At 43.2% G+C, this 17,600-nt stretch overlaps 1 protein-coding gene across 4 annotated transcripts in view; it reads left to right on the top strand.

Moving 5' to 3' along the window:
- Positions 1–17,600, top strand: part of LOC105478298 (sortilin related VPS10 domain containing receptor 3) — a 612,041-nt gene that overhangs the window by 262,842 nt on the left and 331,599 nt on the right. For all 4 annotated transcript variants that reach the window (XM_011735416.3, XM_071069164.1, XM_011735417.3 and 1 more), the window contains one exon: positions 6,375–6,474. In XM_011735416.3, the coding sequence (XP_011733718.1) occupies positions 6,375–6,474 (100 nt within the window). The remainder of the gene's footprint in view (positions 1–6,374; positions 6,475–17,600) is intronic.

The raw sequence follows: 17,600 nt of genomic DNA, 5'->3' as shown, positions 1-17,600 counted from the left end.
AGATGCCAGAGTTAATGATCCCTAGTTTTGCAGAGCTCAGGGGCAAGAAGAGGAGAGGAAATGAAGAGAGGGCTGAGGACTAGGGTGGTAAACACCAGGAGAAGGTGCTGACTGGATAAGGTAATCCATGTGCTCACCCAGATCAAGAACATCAGATGGCCCCGTGAGAGCTGGCAGAGTGCCTATCTCTGGCCAGACTGGGGCATTAGGACAGGGAGGTTGAGCTGCAGTTCAGCTCTACTGAGAGGCTGACTTGGCTGCATCAACTGGATGTCTTTTCTGTTTTTTTTTTTTCTTTTAAAATAGCAGCCCATATGCTTATTGCCACCAGCCTCTCCTCCAGAAGTTCACTAGAGGAGTGGGAGCTTGCTGGGTAGATAAAAAGCATATGGTAACTCAAACCTCCACTCCTGGAATTGTCAGTGGGAGAGTGGCCCTGTGGGAAAGACCAAGTGTATGGCAGGTCAGGCTGGGGGTTCCTCCCACAATGTACTAGTCTGCACTAAGTCCTTCCGAATGCCTCTGGATGAGACAAGAACTCAGTGAACAGTTTCAGGACTCAGACTAGGAGTTGATGCCGTAGAATAGTCCCGAGCACCTCTGGAAAGTTGAAGAGGGAGGATGCCTAGTCTGCCAGTCAGCGTCAGGTACCTGGAGAGTAACATGAGTGATAGGTAGCTGACAGGACCTGCCAGATGATGAGCAGGTGCCTGAGCAGGTGGTGAAGCCAAGGACCAGTGTCTCTTTGGAGGTACAGCCTCCTTGGAGAAGACGTCGTCAATAGCCAGTGAAGTAGAAGTTATGCCTAGAGGTGACCCACATGGAGGTGCCACCCCAGAAAAACTTTTCTTTACAAATACACAAGAAGCCATGCATATGAATGTTCATTGTAACATTGTTTATAATAGCAAATTAAAAAAAATACTTCTCAGTGGTTTGAAAGGATAAAGAATGGTTTATTCATAAGTTGAAACACTAGATAGCAGTTAAAGTGAATCAATGACCACTAGGTGTGTAACACGGATACATCTCACAAGCTGAATATTGGGTGAAATAAGCAAGCTGCAGAACATATATCCTATGCGATAACACTTATGTACATGTAAAAACACTCAAAAAGGTTATATGTTGTTTATGCACACAAACACTTGTTAAATCTAATAGTGGCCAAATGATGGGCATTGCATTGTATTTTTCTGTGTGCTGGAAATAATTCATAAGGAAAAAAAAGAACAAGGGAGAGAGACACACACATGTGTGTGCACACACATGTGACAGTGGAATGGGGTTGGGGTAACTGGATCCAGGGCATGGGAGCCAGAGCCCCGTGGCTACACTCAACTCATGCACCACCTTCCAGGTTAGCTGTGTGCACTGAAAAATTCAGAATGGTAACTGGCAGAGTGCCAGGCCCATGGCTGGCTCAGTGCACTGGTGTCATGGTTCCAGTGTTCTGAACATTTCAGTCTTATGAACCTAGTGCCAAGATTTGGGAGGCTAGCTTTAAAATTGATGAGATGAGCCTGTTTTCTCTAAGTGACCCCACCGGCTGGTGTCTGGAATCACAAAGTAGAGAAGATGGTTTGCTTTCTTGTAAGAGCAAGTTCTGCCAGCATAACTGTCTCTGGCAATGGGGCTGAGACCTCTCTAACATTGGCCCCTCACCCCAGGCCAAATGGGCCCACAGAATGCTGTGGTGAGGGCAGTGTGCAGTGGCCATCCTGGAAAGGACAGAGTCAAGGGCACTGTTGGTTCCATAGGCTCCCAGGCTCCCTGAGGTATCTTCACCAAATAGGACTTGTTCCTCTCGGACTAAATGAGCAGAACCTGCCAGAGGCATGGAGGAGGCTGAGACGTAGAGGGTGTCCTTTGTTGGGAAGTCCCTCTTTTCAGCAGCCACTTTTGGAAAATAGCAAAGTCAGTGTTAATCTGTCATGCAGCTTGTGAAAGTGAGACCATGTGTGGTGACCAGCATACTATCTTTTGTGAGAGTTATTTGGATTCAGGAAGGAAGTTTGTTGTGACTTCCATCAGTCCTGCAGGGATCCCTGAGAATTTAGCTCTTCTAAGATTTTTGCTATAGATAGTATGAGGAAAAGATGCTAGCTGGAAAACAACTTAGCATTGTGTTGGTGGTTTAATAAAATTTAAGATCCATAAGGGACCTTAGGATTATGTAAGTAAACCTCTCATGTTAATGATGGAATGGAACTTGACAAAGATGCTTTCCTTAACCAAACTTGAGTTAGAATCCTCTGAGCTCTTTTTAAACTAGGCTCCGCAGCTTGGGCATGTTCTCAAGAGTCCAATTTTTAACAAGAATCCTTCTAAGTCAGGTTAGCCAGAATCTCCCAACCTCTGTTGCTAATCAAAGTCCTCATCCACCACTATAATCTAGGTAATATCTGATCACCCTGGCCTGCATTCAGCAAGAATCTTGTTAGATTAGTTTAGCAAAGAATTACCCTCTCCTTTTAGCAATTTTTCATCCACTGACCTCTCCTCTGACTCTTATCAAAAATTCCCACTTTTCCTTGTTCTATTTGGAGTTGAGCCCTATGTCTTTCCCCTACTGCAAAATCCCATTGCAATAGTCCCTCTACATATTGCAGTAGTCCTGAATAAAGTTTACTTAATCATTTTAACCAGTGTCAGAATAATTTTTAACAGCCTTCAAAAAGTGGCTTGTCCAGGGTAACACGTTGAGTGCATTTGAAAATCAGTTCTACAGTCTCGATTTCTAGGCTCCAGCTTCAATGTTCTTTCTCCACACCATGCTGCCTTTATGCCTTCAAGAGTGTAGAATTAAGAAGTAATTAACTCTATAAAATATTTTACTTGGATTAATAAAAATGCAAATGACAGCCTCTAGAGATCATGGTCTATCTCCACTCTTGCACTGCATAGGATAGTTGCTCAGGGTGATTTGTCATTTAACCTTAATTCTAGTACAAGTGAATTACAGACCCTTCCCTAGGACAGAACTTGCTAGACTGTACCGTCTGCACTGTTGTGCTAGCATTGAAAGCATCAAGCGTGTTTTCTAGGCATTGTTTGCTGTGTGTTGAATTACCACTAGACATCAGTAGTTGGTTAAAAACTTGTGAGTAGGTTTGGAAAAGCTCATTTATCCATTCATTCTTACAAGTAAAGACAAATTAAAACAATACAAAAACTAATACTTTCGGCACTTGCTTTGTACCTGGCATGGTGCAAGACACTGGAGCTGTTATAAAAAATGGTTCTTGTCTTCAAGGAGTTACAGCCAAGGAAGAGATCACAGAATAAGGACAGTATAGCCAAACCAACAGATAAATGCTTAAATAGAAATGCGTACAAGATAGTACGAGACCACAAAGGAGATTGTGATTAATTCCCTCCGCGAAAGCTGGAAAAGGATGATGTTGGAGTTAGATGTTGAGGGTTGGAGGAAAATTTGCCAAGTAGAGGAAACAGGGATGGATAGTTCAGACAAGGAGATGATGCATACAGAAGCAGAGGGCAGTAGGACATGCTCAGGAAAGTTTAGCGAGGCTGGAGAGAAAGGGCCAGAGGAGCAAGTGGCTGGGAATGGGTCCAGAAAGGGAGGTTGAAGCCAGATTTTACAAGACTTAGCTTGGAAGATTCAGCTTGACTGTGTGCAATGGGCAATTACTACCAAGGAGCGAGGTGGACAGATCTGGGGTAGAAAAATAGCCTGGTAACAGCGTGGAGGATGCGTGGGGGAGGGAGAAGACTCAAGAAGAGCATCAAATTGGGGGATTGTTGCAAACATGATGATATATGAGCCACAGCATTGGTGTGACGATGGAAAGGATACCAGGGATCTAAGTTATTTAGGAAATAGAATCATTAAGACTTGAAGAGTGATCTGGGTTGTAGAGAGAAAGACAAGGACAAAGATTGATAGTGATTCCCAGAGCTTCTGTGCCTGCAGTAGACAAAAGTCAGAGAATAAGAAGTCAGCTTTTGGGGGACTGATGATTAAAGTTAGCATAACCGATTATCATGTGGAGCCAGTAGCCTAGAGAAGGTTTGAAATATTGACGTTTGTTTATTCAGTAAACATGCTGAGTATGCATAATGTGTAAAACTTTGTCCTGTACATTTTGGAGAAAGGAGAAATGAATGAATGCCTCTTCACTTTGGTTTATTTTTTAACATTTTAGTGTACCTGCATTCTGTTTTAGTATACTTGCATTCTGTTAGGAGGTTTCCCATGTCTTATATTTTTGTAACCTCACAAATGCCTTGTGAGACTAAATTATCCCATTCTTTTTTTTTTTTTTTTTTTTTTTTTTTTTTTTTGAGACAGAGTCTCACTCTGTCACTTAGGCTGGAGTGCTGTGGCACAGTCTTGGCTCACTACAACCTCCGCCTCCTGGGTTCAAGCGATTCTTCTGCCTTAGCTTCCCTGAGCTGGGACTACAGGTGCCTGCCACCATGCCTGGCTAATTTTTGTATTTTTAGTACAGATGGGATTTCACTATCTTGGCCAGGCTGGTCTCAAATTCCTGACCGCAGGTGATCCACCCACCTGGGCCTCCCAAAGTACTGGGATTACAGGTGTGAGCCACCACACCCGGAATCTTCATTCCTCAGATAGGGAACCTGAGGCTCCAGCAGGGTAAATAACTTGTGCATGGTCATGTAACAAGAGAGCTCTGGATGTAGGAATGAAACAGCGATTTTGCTACACCCAAAGTTCATGTTCTTTCCTCTTATGAAGGAAGTTTTATGATGTTCCTTAATTCTTTGAGGAGCTTACATTGTGGTTGGGGAAACAGAAAAGAAATCAATCATGCCACTATTGAAAAGTTAGAAAAGAGACATGTACAGTGTGCCTTGGGTGCCTAAGGATGGAGAAATTTGTTCTGGTGCAGAAAAGAGACGAGCAGTGATTGGGAGGAGGGCTAGAGAAGCTTTTACAGAGGAGGTGCAGGTGGGTGTTTACACTGGGCCCAGGGACCAGGAATCTGCCATCTTGGATGAGGGTGGGGATGACTCTTAATGGTCCTCACATTGGGAAGGAGGTTGAGGTGGGAGAATGGCTTAAGCCTGGGAATTTGAGGCACAAGCCATCAGGCTGATGTGATGCTATGATTGTGCCACTACACTCCATCCAGGCTGGGCAACAGAGTGAGAACCTGTCTCTTTAAAAAGAAGACAAAGGTTATATAGTTTTAAGTACTAAGCTTCTGAAGCTAAGTTGTTGGCCAGGGAAGCACTGATTAGCATTAGAAGGTGGATAAAGGCTCAAAGCAAAGGCTGGAGCTGGTGGTTACTAGGGCATCAAATGCCAGTTCAAAGCAAGGCTCAGAGCCAGAGTTGGGAATTGAGATTGTGGCGGATTTCAGGCCCTTACAAGGTCAGTTGACTACAGAGAAAATGCATTGAACTCTGTGTCCTTCTAAAGCTTGAGTTGGAGAAGTTTTGTAAGTCTAGCCAAGGCTAGTGATGACGGGAAGAGGAGGTGAGAACTGATGATACAGATGGTGGAAAAAGGGAGGGAGGTCTCTGTGGGGTAGGTTTTGGGGGCAGGCGAACAGTATGGCAGGGAGGTCAACTAATTTAATCTCACTGTTTGGCACCCTATCTCCCTTCTCTACCACGGAAGGCAGGATGGAAAGAAAGGAGCCTCTACTTCTGGTTTTGGCATCAGTTGGTGTGCTGGAGAGGAGGAGCAGGTAGCCAGCGGGATCACTGGAATGGTGAACCCCTCCCCTGTAAGCAGCCCAGTGCCACGGGCTTTTCACCCTGGACACACCCACATCATTGTCCCCATGTAAAGCATCCAACCCTCTGCCTGGTGTGGTCTCATTTAGCCATTGGACCCCATAAGTTCTCTGGAGGTATGAGGTTCTAGGGATCTCCAAGGGTCCCTTGCTTCAGGCTCAATGGAGTGTGTATGAAGTTGGTTGTACCCTGGTGACCTCGGGAGATAGCCTGGCCACTCTTCCATGACCTCTACACACAACTCCCATACAGAGGGTCTGCTGGCGGGAACTTGTGTGCTTCCACAGCTCCACACAGAGCCGGGGTGGGCGAGGGGCGGAGGGTGAGGCTGAGCATCATGGGAGTCAGGTAGTCTCCAGCAGCTCCTTTCACCAAGCAATTTCACAAAGGGCAAAAAAGTAGGTCTCTGAGAAAGGCTGGGAGCAAAGGGGAGCACGCTTAGGTAGTAAGCAGATGCATTAGCCTAATTGCTCTTCTAAAATTAATGGGGCTTTTTATCTCTGAAGAACACTTTTAAGCACTCATGTGATTTTGGAAGAAAGGTGCTGGTCGGTCGGTGGAGAGCCTGGCTTCTCTTTAGACATAGCTGCCTATTGATAAAACGATCTTTCCCTTTCTGTTTTCTCTTTTACCTGCAGGTCGACAGATTATGGCACCACCTATGAAAAGCTGAATGACAAAGTGGGGTTGAAGACTGTCCTCAGTTACCTCTATGTCAATCCCACCAACAAAAGGAAGGTAAGAGGCTGGGTCAGTAGGTCCTGAGCACTCCTGCTGGGTCGCTGTGCTGATTAGGGCCAGAGGTTAAGGAAAAAACTCAGTAGTCATGGAATCACTTACAGAGGCCTGATTTATATGCCGGAAACTTCATAAACGCTGTTTGTAATTCTAACAACAGCCTTGATAGTAATAATAATAATAGTGACAGCAGCAGTGATAGTAATGCCACCAGTAAAACTATGTACCTCATCTCACTTATCCTCACAATGAATCTATGGGATAAAAACTATTATGGTCCCCATTTTGCAAGAGAAGCTCAGAGAGATGAAGTAACTTTCTGCCCTGAATCAGGTGGTGGTAACACATCTAGAATGTAAGCGTGGGTTTGCTCGACTTTAGAGTTGAGTCTTTCCACAGCCTGCCTCTTGCTGGTACATTTTTTGAGAACCCCTTATTCCCAGGAGATTGTTTCTGCCACATGAACGAAAGGCTGCTCCTGGCTTCTTCAGCTTGAACCTGAGCTGCTTCTGAGGCAGAGGGCAGACCAGGCTCCTCTGGCACCTCTGCTTCTCTGTTTTCCTCTTGATTTAGCAGCCAGGATGAAATCATACAAGGTCAGACCTTGGCCATGGAAATCTACTGGGAGGAGGAGTCCTGGGTTCTATGGAACAATGAGCAGTTTTAGAAAACAAATACTGCACCGTATATTATCTTTGGGGAGATGTGCTCTTTCTCCAGCTAAGAAAGCACTGTTATTTAGAAACTTAGGCAGACATGATTCAAATACATGCACCAAAATGATCACATTAAAGGTCATTTTAATATTTCTAAAAAGCTAAAAAAAAAAAAAAAATGGCACCACCAAACTCTTCTCTTGCAGTCTGATTTGCATTCCCCCGTCATTTTGCCAGGGCTTTCTTCCTCAAGGTAAGCTCAGGAGTGAGCTTGAAACCATTGTGTGGATGTCTCTGATCTCTAATATGGTAGAGTCCAAACTGTGGCTGGGAATTGTGGCTGTTTATGCTGCTCAGAGTGGAGCAGCTTTGACCCTTAGCAGCATAATGTGCATCCATAGACTTTCTCCTCACCTCCACCTCCAGTGCCCCTAAGTACACCCAGCAAAGGGAGGAAGCAGAATTGTTGGCTTCTGGTTCAGCATTGGTGATAGATAGCCAAAGGATCCAGTTAGCTGTAGGGGGCTCTCAGGCCCTAGACTGTGCCAACTAGGCAAGTGCCAAAGCTTTGATCATCAGGCTGGCTGTTTAGGCACCTGTTATTGATTTTATTTGAGTAGTTTATTTTTGCTTTGTCCCAAACCTGTGTCATTTTCACATTTTTCAGTATCATTATTAAATTATTGGATTTTGAGAGCTAGAAGAAAGCACAGATTTCACCTAGATGAGTGGTTATTAATAGTTTCTTTTGTTTATTTTTAGATTAACATATTATATGTATTTATATTGTACAACATAATGTTTTGAAGTACATATGCATTGTGGAATGGTTAAATCTAGCTAATTAACAAATGCAATAACTCACAGTTACTTTGTGGTGAGAACACTTAATATCTACTCTCATCATTTTTCAAGAAAACAATATATTGCCATTAACTATAGTCATCATGCTCTACAATAGATATCTTGAACTTATTCCTCCTATATAACTGTAATTATGTATTTTTTTTACCAGTGTCTCCCAAACATGCCTCCCCTTTAACCATTCAACCCCTATTAACCACCATTCTAATATCTAATTCTGAGATTAACTCTTTTAGATTCCACATATGCCTGAGATCAAATGGTATTTGTCTGTCTGTGTCTGGCTTATTTAACTTAGCATAATGTCTTCAGGTTCATTCATGTTGTCATAAAAGATAAGATTTCCCTTTTTATGGCTGAATAGTATTTTATTTTGTCTATGTACCAAATTTTCTTCATTCATCCATTGATAGACACTTAGGTTGATCTTATATCATGGCTATTGTGAGTAGTGCCGCAATAAACATGAGAGTGCAGAAATCTCTTGGACTTACTGGTTTCATTTTCTTTGGATGTATACCCAGTAGTCGAATTGCTTGTTCATATGGTAGCTCTATTTTTAAGTTTTGAGGAACTCCATACTGTTTTCTATAATAGCAGTACTAATTTACATTCCCACCAACAGTGTGCCTAACAGTTTTTGAACTGCAAGTCTTTTACACATGTGATTAAAGTTCTAGGCGGCCTCTTTAGAAATATGTCTATGCCACAAAAATTTTCATACATTTTGAGGACTTTGTGAACACCTCAGATCCCACTCATGAACCCAAGATGTCCATGGAGTCTCGGTTAGAAATCGTTTATCCATGCCAACAATCTCATTTTACAGATGAGAAAATTGAAGTCAAAGAAGCTCACATAGCCAGATAGAAAAAGGAGTCAGGTTTAGAACCCAGGACTCTTGATTGTCAGGCCAGATTTATTTGCATCAGCTCATCTTTTGCACCTTTTCTTCATATACAGTGATAGCGTAGGGGTTCAAAATTGCTTTATGATCTTGAATTAAAGCTTAATGCCATGTCCTTGATGGGCACATGATGAGTTGACTGAATTAAGCCAGCAGTGATGGTTTTCAGTTCTTCTCCTGCCCTTCTCCCTTCTTGAGAAGGAAGCAGAGGCCCACAGAGGACAACTGCCCCACCCAGGCAACTCAGCAGATTAGGGGCAGCCTTGTCAGTTGGTCTGATGACTCCTAGTTTAGTGCTCCTGCCATCCCACACAGGTGGCTTGAGCATATTGGCTCTCAGTGGGCGTATGCACTTTGGGTGAAGCAAGAACTGGATATTTGGCACATGAAAAGTGCCCTGCAGCACTGATCACTGTCTTGTATCTGGGCCACAACAGAATTAATCATATTTTCATGTAGATGATAGATAGGCCATTTTTGTGAGGATTTTCCTAAATGGCTCATAAAGGTTTGTACCTGTTTGTATCTGTTTTGGAATTCATCTGTCATGTATGTTTCCTCCTAGAAAATATCATAATGATGTTTCTTTTTGTCTTTTGCTGTTTTTTTTTCCTACTCCTGACAGTCTGAACTCTCCTTAGTGCAACTAAGAAGTTCTTAGAAGTGATGGAGACAAGGGATGGATTAAGGCAGATTCTGTGGGTAGGAAGGAACATAGAGTTGGGATTTGGCTGTCACTGGCACGGGAATACCACCTCCATTTATCCTTCCCCGTGGTGACATTCAGGCAGTGGGCTCAGGAGCCATTTCTCACAGCAACTATTGCTCAATAAACAGAAGTGAGGCCTATTTTGTTGTCTGGCCTGAGAAACATCACCAAGTATAGTTAACTCCCATCTAGTAGGCACCGCCACCCAGGAAGTTAAACACACCGACATTTTCTTCACTGAGATTGGGGAAAAGTAAGCAGCAGGCCAATGGCATGGGTTTATTTTTTTAGAGAATAACAATACAAATTAACGTTCGTAGCCAGGCATGGTGGCTCATGCCTGTAATCCCAGCACTTTGGGAGACTGAGGTGGGCGGATCACCTGAGGTCAGGAGATCGAGACCAGCCTGGCCAACATGGAGAAACCCCGTCTCTACTAAAAATACAAAATTAGCCAGGCGTGGTGGTACATGCCATAATCCCAGCTACTCAGGAGGCTGAGGCAGGAGAATCGCTTGAACCCGGGAGGCAGAGATTGCGGTGAGCAGAGGTTGTGCACTCCAGCCTGGGCAACAAGGGTGAAACTCTGTCTCAAGAAAAACAAACAAACAAAAAAAAAGAAATTAATGAATGTTCATAAGGGTCCTACATGATCTGAAGTGCTTTCTGAATCATCCAAGAAAAAATGAAATTGAATTCATTTTCATTTTACTAAGTGGTATGTATTGTATTCTGAGCCTCTTGATGTTGACGGTGCACACGTAGTCTACATTCTGACTTTCTCATAACCAGTATATTCAGCTTAGTAGAAATCCCCCTTCTCCAGCCACTTAGGCAAAATGACAATTTGATATAAATAAAAATACTCTTATTTGTTTCTTTATTAGTCTAGAGCTCTGGAACCTTGTAATACAACTTTGTTTTTAAGTTTCCTTCTTTATGTCTTCAAGTTTAAACTTATGGTCATATGGATACTCATCTCAGCTTGTGTTAGGCAAGATGGTTTGGATTTGGTTAGTACCCAAATTATCTGTAGCAACCCATTTCATCAGTCAGCCAATGGCAGTAGTCTGTGGCAGATTTTTGAGTTCATCTTGTAGAAGCACTTGCTTTTCACCTAATGAGTTATTTATTTAACAGATGGCTGCTGCTTTCTTTGGAGGCTGTGAATACATCAAATGAGATCTGTTGCCCCTGGCAAAACAGTAAATTGAGCTTGTATTTATATAGTTGCTCCCAAAGCTAATTGTTGATTTTTTAAACAGTTTTGAACAACATAAAATTATCCAAATACAGATAGTTAATAAAGCGTTAAGTTGGAAGGAAGCAGAGGTGTTAACCTGTGTATAGTTTCATTCTACCAGTAATCATACCAGTTAGCACTAACTGAGCAGCTACTATCCTAAACTCCCTTTTAAGAGTTTTAGCCACATGATCTCTAATCCTCCCAGCCATTTTGAAAGTAGGCAGGGTAAGAAAATAGACTCTGATAAATTACCCCAAGACTATATTGCTATAAATGGTAGATCTACAGCAGCTTTCCCAATGGGTTTATTTTGGGGACAAATTAGTCATTCAGCAATTCTGGGCTTCCTGGAGGTAGCTGGGATTTAGACTGGGAGTACTGTCTTTCTCACTGGCTGTGAGCAGGGTATAATCATTTCATCTAGTGGGTTTTATAATTCCCTGTCTAAATGAGAGTATTGATATGAAATGCACGAAGCTGCTTCAGTTGAAGTTGTCCTAGACTGCTGTTCTGTGGCATGGTCGCATCAGCATTATTTTTATGACCTTGACCCACTCTGACTATTTGATGTGAATTTTGTATACCCAGTTGTTTGCCTTTCTCCGGCCATTGGCCAATTAGCTCATTGCCTGGGTTTGAGCCCAACTTCCTTATGGGAGCTCAGCATTGCTGAATGTATCAGAGCCTGGTACCTGAAGATGAGGAATGGTATATTAGCTCTGGAAGCAGGAGAGTGCACGGTTTGCCTCCCGGAGGAGTGGCTCCATTATGGTGTGGCTAGTGAGCTCTAGCTCCCAGCTTCTCCTTCCCCTTGCAGGAGATAAACATCCCTGGGTTCCCAGAACTCATTACTGTCAGTTGATTCTTGTCCTCAGGTCCATGCAGAATGGCAAGTGTCAAAGTCAAGTTTGCTGTGCTTTGTAAAAACAGGCTGAAGGCTTTGTGCCTTAACCAGAGAGGAACCTGACTCCCATGGGCGAGCTTATTTGAGAATGAATCTTTGAGTGGACAGGGAAATGCAGGCATGTTATTGTCTAATTGGCTCCAAAGTGACTGCTACCTGCAACTTTGGAGACAGTGTATTGGAAATGGCAGAGAGTGCACACTGGTCTAACAGCCAGAGAATGTGACCAAATTACTACAATTAGAGCTACATGTCTCTCTCTCTCTCTCTCTCTGTGTGTGTGTGTGTGTGTGTGTGTGTGTATGTGATTGTGTGTGATGAAAACTATAAGGTCTGACATCAGTATAGGCTAATGAGTTGTTTCTATTGAGCTTCTAATAAGTTCTAGGCACTGGGCTAAGCTCCTTACTACAGTTATTCTAAGTTTTACTATTAATCTCCTGAGCTTGGTAGTTTTATCCCCATTTGACAGACGAAGAAACTGAGGCTCAAGCAGATAGACACTTAATTTTGGAAAATAGCTAATAAGAGGGGGTCCAGGATTCCTGTTCACCTCTATCTGCCCACAGGGTTGGTGCCACTGCCGCAGGTATAAAGACCAGGTGAGTTGTAGTCATCACTCTGTTAGTGGTAACGCTGTTGCCTGGGGTTTTCTGTTCATTAGTGTTAGAGGATTAGCAGTTTCTTGGAGGAGGAGGGGAGCGTTACATCCTGCATTCCTAATTGATTTACCAGTGAGAAGGATAATTACTTCCAGGCTACCCTGCAGAAATACAGTGGGAATTACCAGTGAGAGTCTTACAGTGAGCAAGCTGCTTTTGTCAAGCTGTTCAAGAGGCACCGCGTGCGTGGTTCGGAGGATGGTTATGCCATTGTCGCTTTCTGGATACAGCACATAACCCTGAGCTATCTTTAAAACCCTGGAAAACCTTTAACCAAAACACAGCACAGAATTTTAAAATACCAAATTCCCAAGATAGTTGGAGGGTCAGGGAAAGTAAGTGGTGGGGTAACACACTTTCAGTCCACAAATATTAAAGTCTCTTACACTAAAGTAAGGCCAAAAAGGTGGAAAGGTAATTTTAGGCTGTTGAACAATCTTTTTAAAATGTCTACCTCTGAGCAAAGTATGTTGTGAGGAAGGGAGTTTCCTGCTTTCAGAAATGTGCAATTTACTTGGGCAGACACGATGGATCCAAGAAAATGACTGCCTACATAGACCTGGGTCTCAAATTCTGATGCATGCAGGGGCCAGAAGATAATGGCAAGGAAGATGTGGGCCTGGTAGAGACTTGGAAGCCCTTCTGTAAAGGGCCTTTCACCATTAGGTTCCAAATGACTGTTGTCATGTGAAAATGAGAGCCCAGCATAGCCAGTTATTGTTAACATCCTTGCTATTATGTTCTGAGTTTTAAAGAGATTTTTCTTTTCTTTTCTTTTCTTTTTTTTTTTTTTTTGAGACAGAGTCTTACTCTGTCACCCAGGTTGGAGTGCAGTGGCGCAATCTCAGCTTACTGCAAGCTCTGTCTCCCAGGTTCATGCCATTCTCCTGCTTCAGGCTCCCGAGTAGCTGGGACTACAGGTGCCCACCACCATGCCCGGCTAGTTTTTTGTATTTTTTAGTAGAGATGGGGTTTCACCGTGTTAGCCAGGATGGTCTCGATCTCCTGACCTCGTGATTTGCCCGCTTCGGCCTCCCAAAGTGCTGGGATTACAGGTGTGAGCCACCGTGCCAGGCCTTAAAGAGATTTTTCTATATACATTTTAATATGAAATGTCTGTGTTTTGAACTATTTAGGAGGTGGAGTTCAGGGCTTGGGGGCGCTGTACCAAATCTACTATTATCCCTGTTTCCAGTTGGCAGCGTGTGGCATATTCGGAGTGGTAGCTAAGTGTACAGGTGAAAAGTTGGTGTTTGCAAAGTGGTCTTTAGAGTCACAGGAGAACACTTTGTGGACTCTTGCTGGGTACCTGCACTGATACCCTTATTTGTGTGAGAGACAGTTGAGTGTGGCTTACAGAGATTTCCCTTTGACTCAAAGGAAGCACATGGTTGATCCTTCAGTGCAAAGGGACTTTTTATGTCGTTGTAGGGTAAGACCACTAGAGTAGGGGTAGGAGGCAGATGACTGCTTTCTGCTCCTGGTTTTGCCCTTGAGTAACTCAGTGTCTTTATATAGGCCACTCCCCTCCCAGGGCCTTCATTTCTCTATTTGTATAATGGCAAGTTTATGTTCTATGCTTTTTGTAGCCCCTTCCAGCTCAGGTCATCTGGATGGCCACCATTTAGACAGTGTTTCTCAGAGGGCTTTGCGGTACCATGTGATGATTCATGGATTCTGTGGCTCATTGGATAACCTATTGGGAAGTCCTTAGAAAGTGTAATCCTCATAGCTCTTAGTTCTATGACTACATGTTGGCTGGTCAAGCCCTGTTACCCAGGCTATCTTTTCTGAAGTTACAGTTCCTTGGTCAAAAGGTGGGTCCCTGAAACACACTGGCTCTGCTGGTAGAGGTCAGAGCAGCAGCACTACTTGCCAGCACAATTGAGGGGTTCTATCAGCATGAACCAATGCAACTTCATAGGAGCATCATAGTCATTACCCAGGGACTCTCAACCCTCCTCCTGCAGGCAGGAGAGTTAGAGATGCTGCCTGGACCTGTTCTAGTAACCTAGAATAGAGGACACCAAATGTTGCAATAGGGAATGGGAAGTTAGCTCTGCTGTACCACACTCCCTCACGTCCATTGACTTAATGATGCATCAACCAGACGTCTCCTCTGTGAGCCGTTCTTTTTCTCTTCATAAAATGCGCATAATAACCCATCTGTTAAGGAGCAAAGAAGTCTCTGTTAGTGCTAGAATCTGCTTCTGTTCATAAAGGCAACAAGTGTCTGTGATAATAATGACAATGACAAAAAATAATATAAGAAGGAGCTAGAATTTTTTGAGAGTTTGCTGTGTGCTGAAAATTATCCTAAATGCTTTGCATGAATTAACTCATTTAATATTTCAACAGCAACTGTATGATGTTGGCACTATCATGATGCAATTTACAGATGATGGACGTTTGGCACTGAGATGTTAGGAGTTTGCTCAGATTTGTTGCTGATAGTCATGTGTCTTGGTCTAATGTGCTCATTTAACTCATTTCCGCTCATATTTAAGTCTTAGACTCACTGCATATTGGAGTTTAAAGGGCTCTCAGAGACTGTATAGACCCTCACTGAACAGAAGAGACCACTCAGGGACTTGTCTGAGGTCATAGAGTCACTTGCCTCAGAGCTGGGGCTGGAGCAGTTTACTGACTCCTAGTCTAGTAGTCTCTGCCAAGCCCATAAGGCTGGTGACAGCTGGAGAACTCTGATCTGATAGAGAACCTCGACTGGGAATAAGGTGAGCACAAATATGAAGTGGTAGGAAGATAGCATTCCACATCAGTCCTGCTGAATGTCAGTGGTGGATCTACGGTTTACAGAGATATCCACAGCCTCTCAGTACTCCACTCTGAAAGCCCAAAGGGCATTGCAGCTGGAATCTCATTTCAAATGAACCTGGGTGGGAAACCAAGCCTTGCATTAAAAACTGGCCAGAATGGTTGAGCAGCATGACAAAGGCCAAATGGCTTGATAAGGAAACAAGAGGCTGGGTCCTTGGGAGATGAGCTGTCTGGGAAAAGAATCAGGATTTCTGTTTTAAGCCTTTCTGTTAACTAGCTGTATGGCACTGGGAAGTCATTTAAATTCTCTGATCCTCACCTTCTCAATTTGTAAAATGGGGATAAAAGATCACTTACCTGTCCCCTCTTTTTAGAAGTATAACTAGCATGTTAGATATACTTGGGTGGGAGGGTTGTTAGCATTTTTTTGTGAATTGTTCTTAATGCCGTCCACTAGCTCCCATGCCTGGTCAGCAAAATGCTTTAATTTTTTAAAAAAAATTTACTGTAAGTTCTGGGATACATGTGCAGAGCGTGCAGGTTTGTTACATAGGTGTATGTGTGCCGTGGTGATTTGCTGTACCTATCAACTCGTCATCTAGGTTTTAAGCCCTGGATGTATTAGATATTTGTCCTAATCCTCTCCCTCCCCTTGCCCTCACCCCCTGACAGACCCTGGTGTGTGATGTTCCCCTCCCTGTGTCCATGTGTTCTCACTGTTCAACTCCCACTATGAGTGAGAACATGTGATGTTTGGTTTTCTGTTCCTGTGTTAGTTTGCTGAGAATGATGGTTTCCAGCTTCATCCATGTCCCTGCAAAGAGCATGAACTCAGAATGCTTTAATTTTTAACTGTGGAACACATGACTCGGTTGAGTCTTTTTTTCTTTTTTAAGAAAAGTAAATGCTGAATTGGGGAAGTTAACATAGGCATGTTGCCTTATATTAGAATGACCTGGTTAGATCACTTAATTTTTATTTGTCCAAGGCAAACATATAAGGAATATGCACTACCAGAATAACTCCCCCTGGCGGCAGAAACCATGCTCCAAGCCCATTTGAGGTGCTAATTGCTTTTTGCCACTTTTCAGTGGGCATTGCCCTGGTAGTGTGAATCCCGTCAATTCAGCGGATGAGTGGGGAAATGAATATTTTCCCCCAAATCTTTAGGCAAAAGTAGGTTTTTGTTTGTTTGGGGCTTTTGGGTTTCTTTTTCCTCTTTTAGTTTTCACTTTTAAATCTTAAATGTTATTATTGAAGGCTGCAGGTATGGCAGGCAATGAGCAGGTGAAGAACCAATGGAAAAATGTCCCAAAACTGACATGTTAGCTGATAGGCTTCTGAATGAATTGCTGTGGTCCACAGAGAAGGCTGGAGAAGGTAGCAAGGAGATGCTATATCAGTTACTACAGCCTTAAAACAAAGTTGGTGTCTCTTTGGACTTTCAAATTGCTCCTATGCAGTTTATTTTATTTTTGTTTAATCAAATAAGAGAGCTTTTCCATGGCAAAAGATAAAGAACATGTCTAGGAGAAAATGAGAGTTGTAATTTTGTTTGAAAGAAATAAGCTACAGAAACGGGAAGATTATTACTATTGGGATGGAGCTGGCATCAAGATTGCAGACTGGAATCCAGGGTCCTGCTGCCTGGCTGTGCCTTTAGTGCTGACCGCAGTAGCTGCTGGGCCTCCCCTCCTGAGCTCTGAGCTGCTGGCTTTCAGGCTTCCTTGGAGAGGATGCAGCTCCTAGAGGCTTGGATTTTTAAAGAACCTCATGTCCTGCCTTATCCAGGAGGCATGCTGCCACTTTCTCTTTCCCCATCTTCTTCCTTGTCTCTTAAAACCAGACTTGCTGACTGCCTGAGAAAGATTGAGTATTCTGCTGATGGAGAGAAATGGTCCCACTCTTGTTAATTCACAGCCACCTCATTTTTTCCTGCCTCATACATTAACATAGTTACCAAGTGGCTAGAGCAGTGTTTCGGAGATGGGTTTAGGGGAAAATGTATGAAAGGAAGAAGTGAAAAAAGGAAAAGAACAAAACGTGAACCAAACCTCCCTCATTTACTGATTCCAAGACCAAACGTTTTTCTTCTTGGTGTATCCAGAAATAGAACCAGGAAAGACCCCTTGCACCTCAAAAGGGAAAGTATCAGACCCCATTAGGGCCAAGAAAGCAGAAAGGAGAATCAATGAGGGGACAGACACTGGTCTAGGAGTTTCCATCTGCCTTTGCAAGTGTGCCCAGCGACGGAATGGCTGTGAGCGTGCTTCCATTCAAACTCATCACTTAAAGGAAAAAGAATCTAGAGTAATTCTTGGAAATTCAGTCTTAAGTCACAGAGTCCCATTCTCAGCAAATATATATATATGGTTCTTTGTATAAATTACTGCAGTGTGC

Source organism: Macaca nemestrina, chromosome 9, assembly GCF_043159975.1.
Source record: "Macaca nemestrina isolate mMacNem1 chromosome 9, mMacNem.hap1, whole genome shotgun sequence".
NCBI lineage: Eukaryota > Metazoa > Chordata > Mammalia > Primates > Cercopithecidae > Macaca > Macaca nemestrina.
The sequence above is the reverse complement of the archived record's forward strand: the minus strand, read 5'-3'. Positions and strand labels throughout refer to the sequence as shown.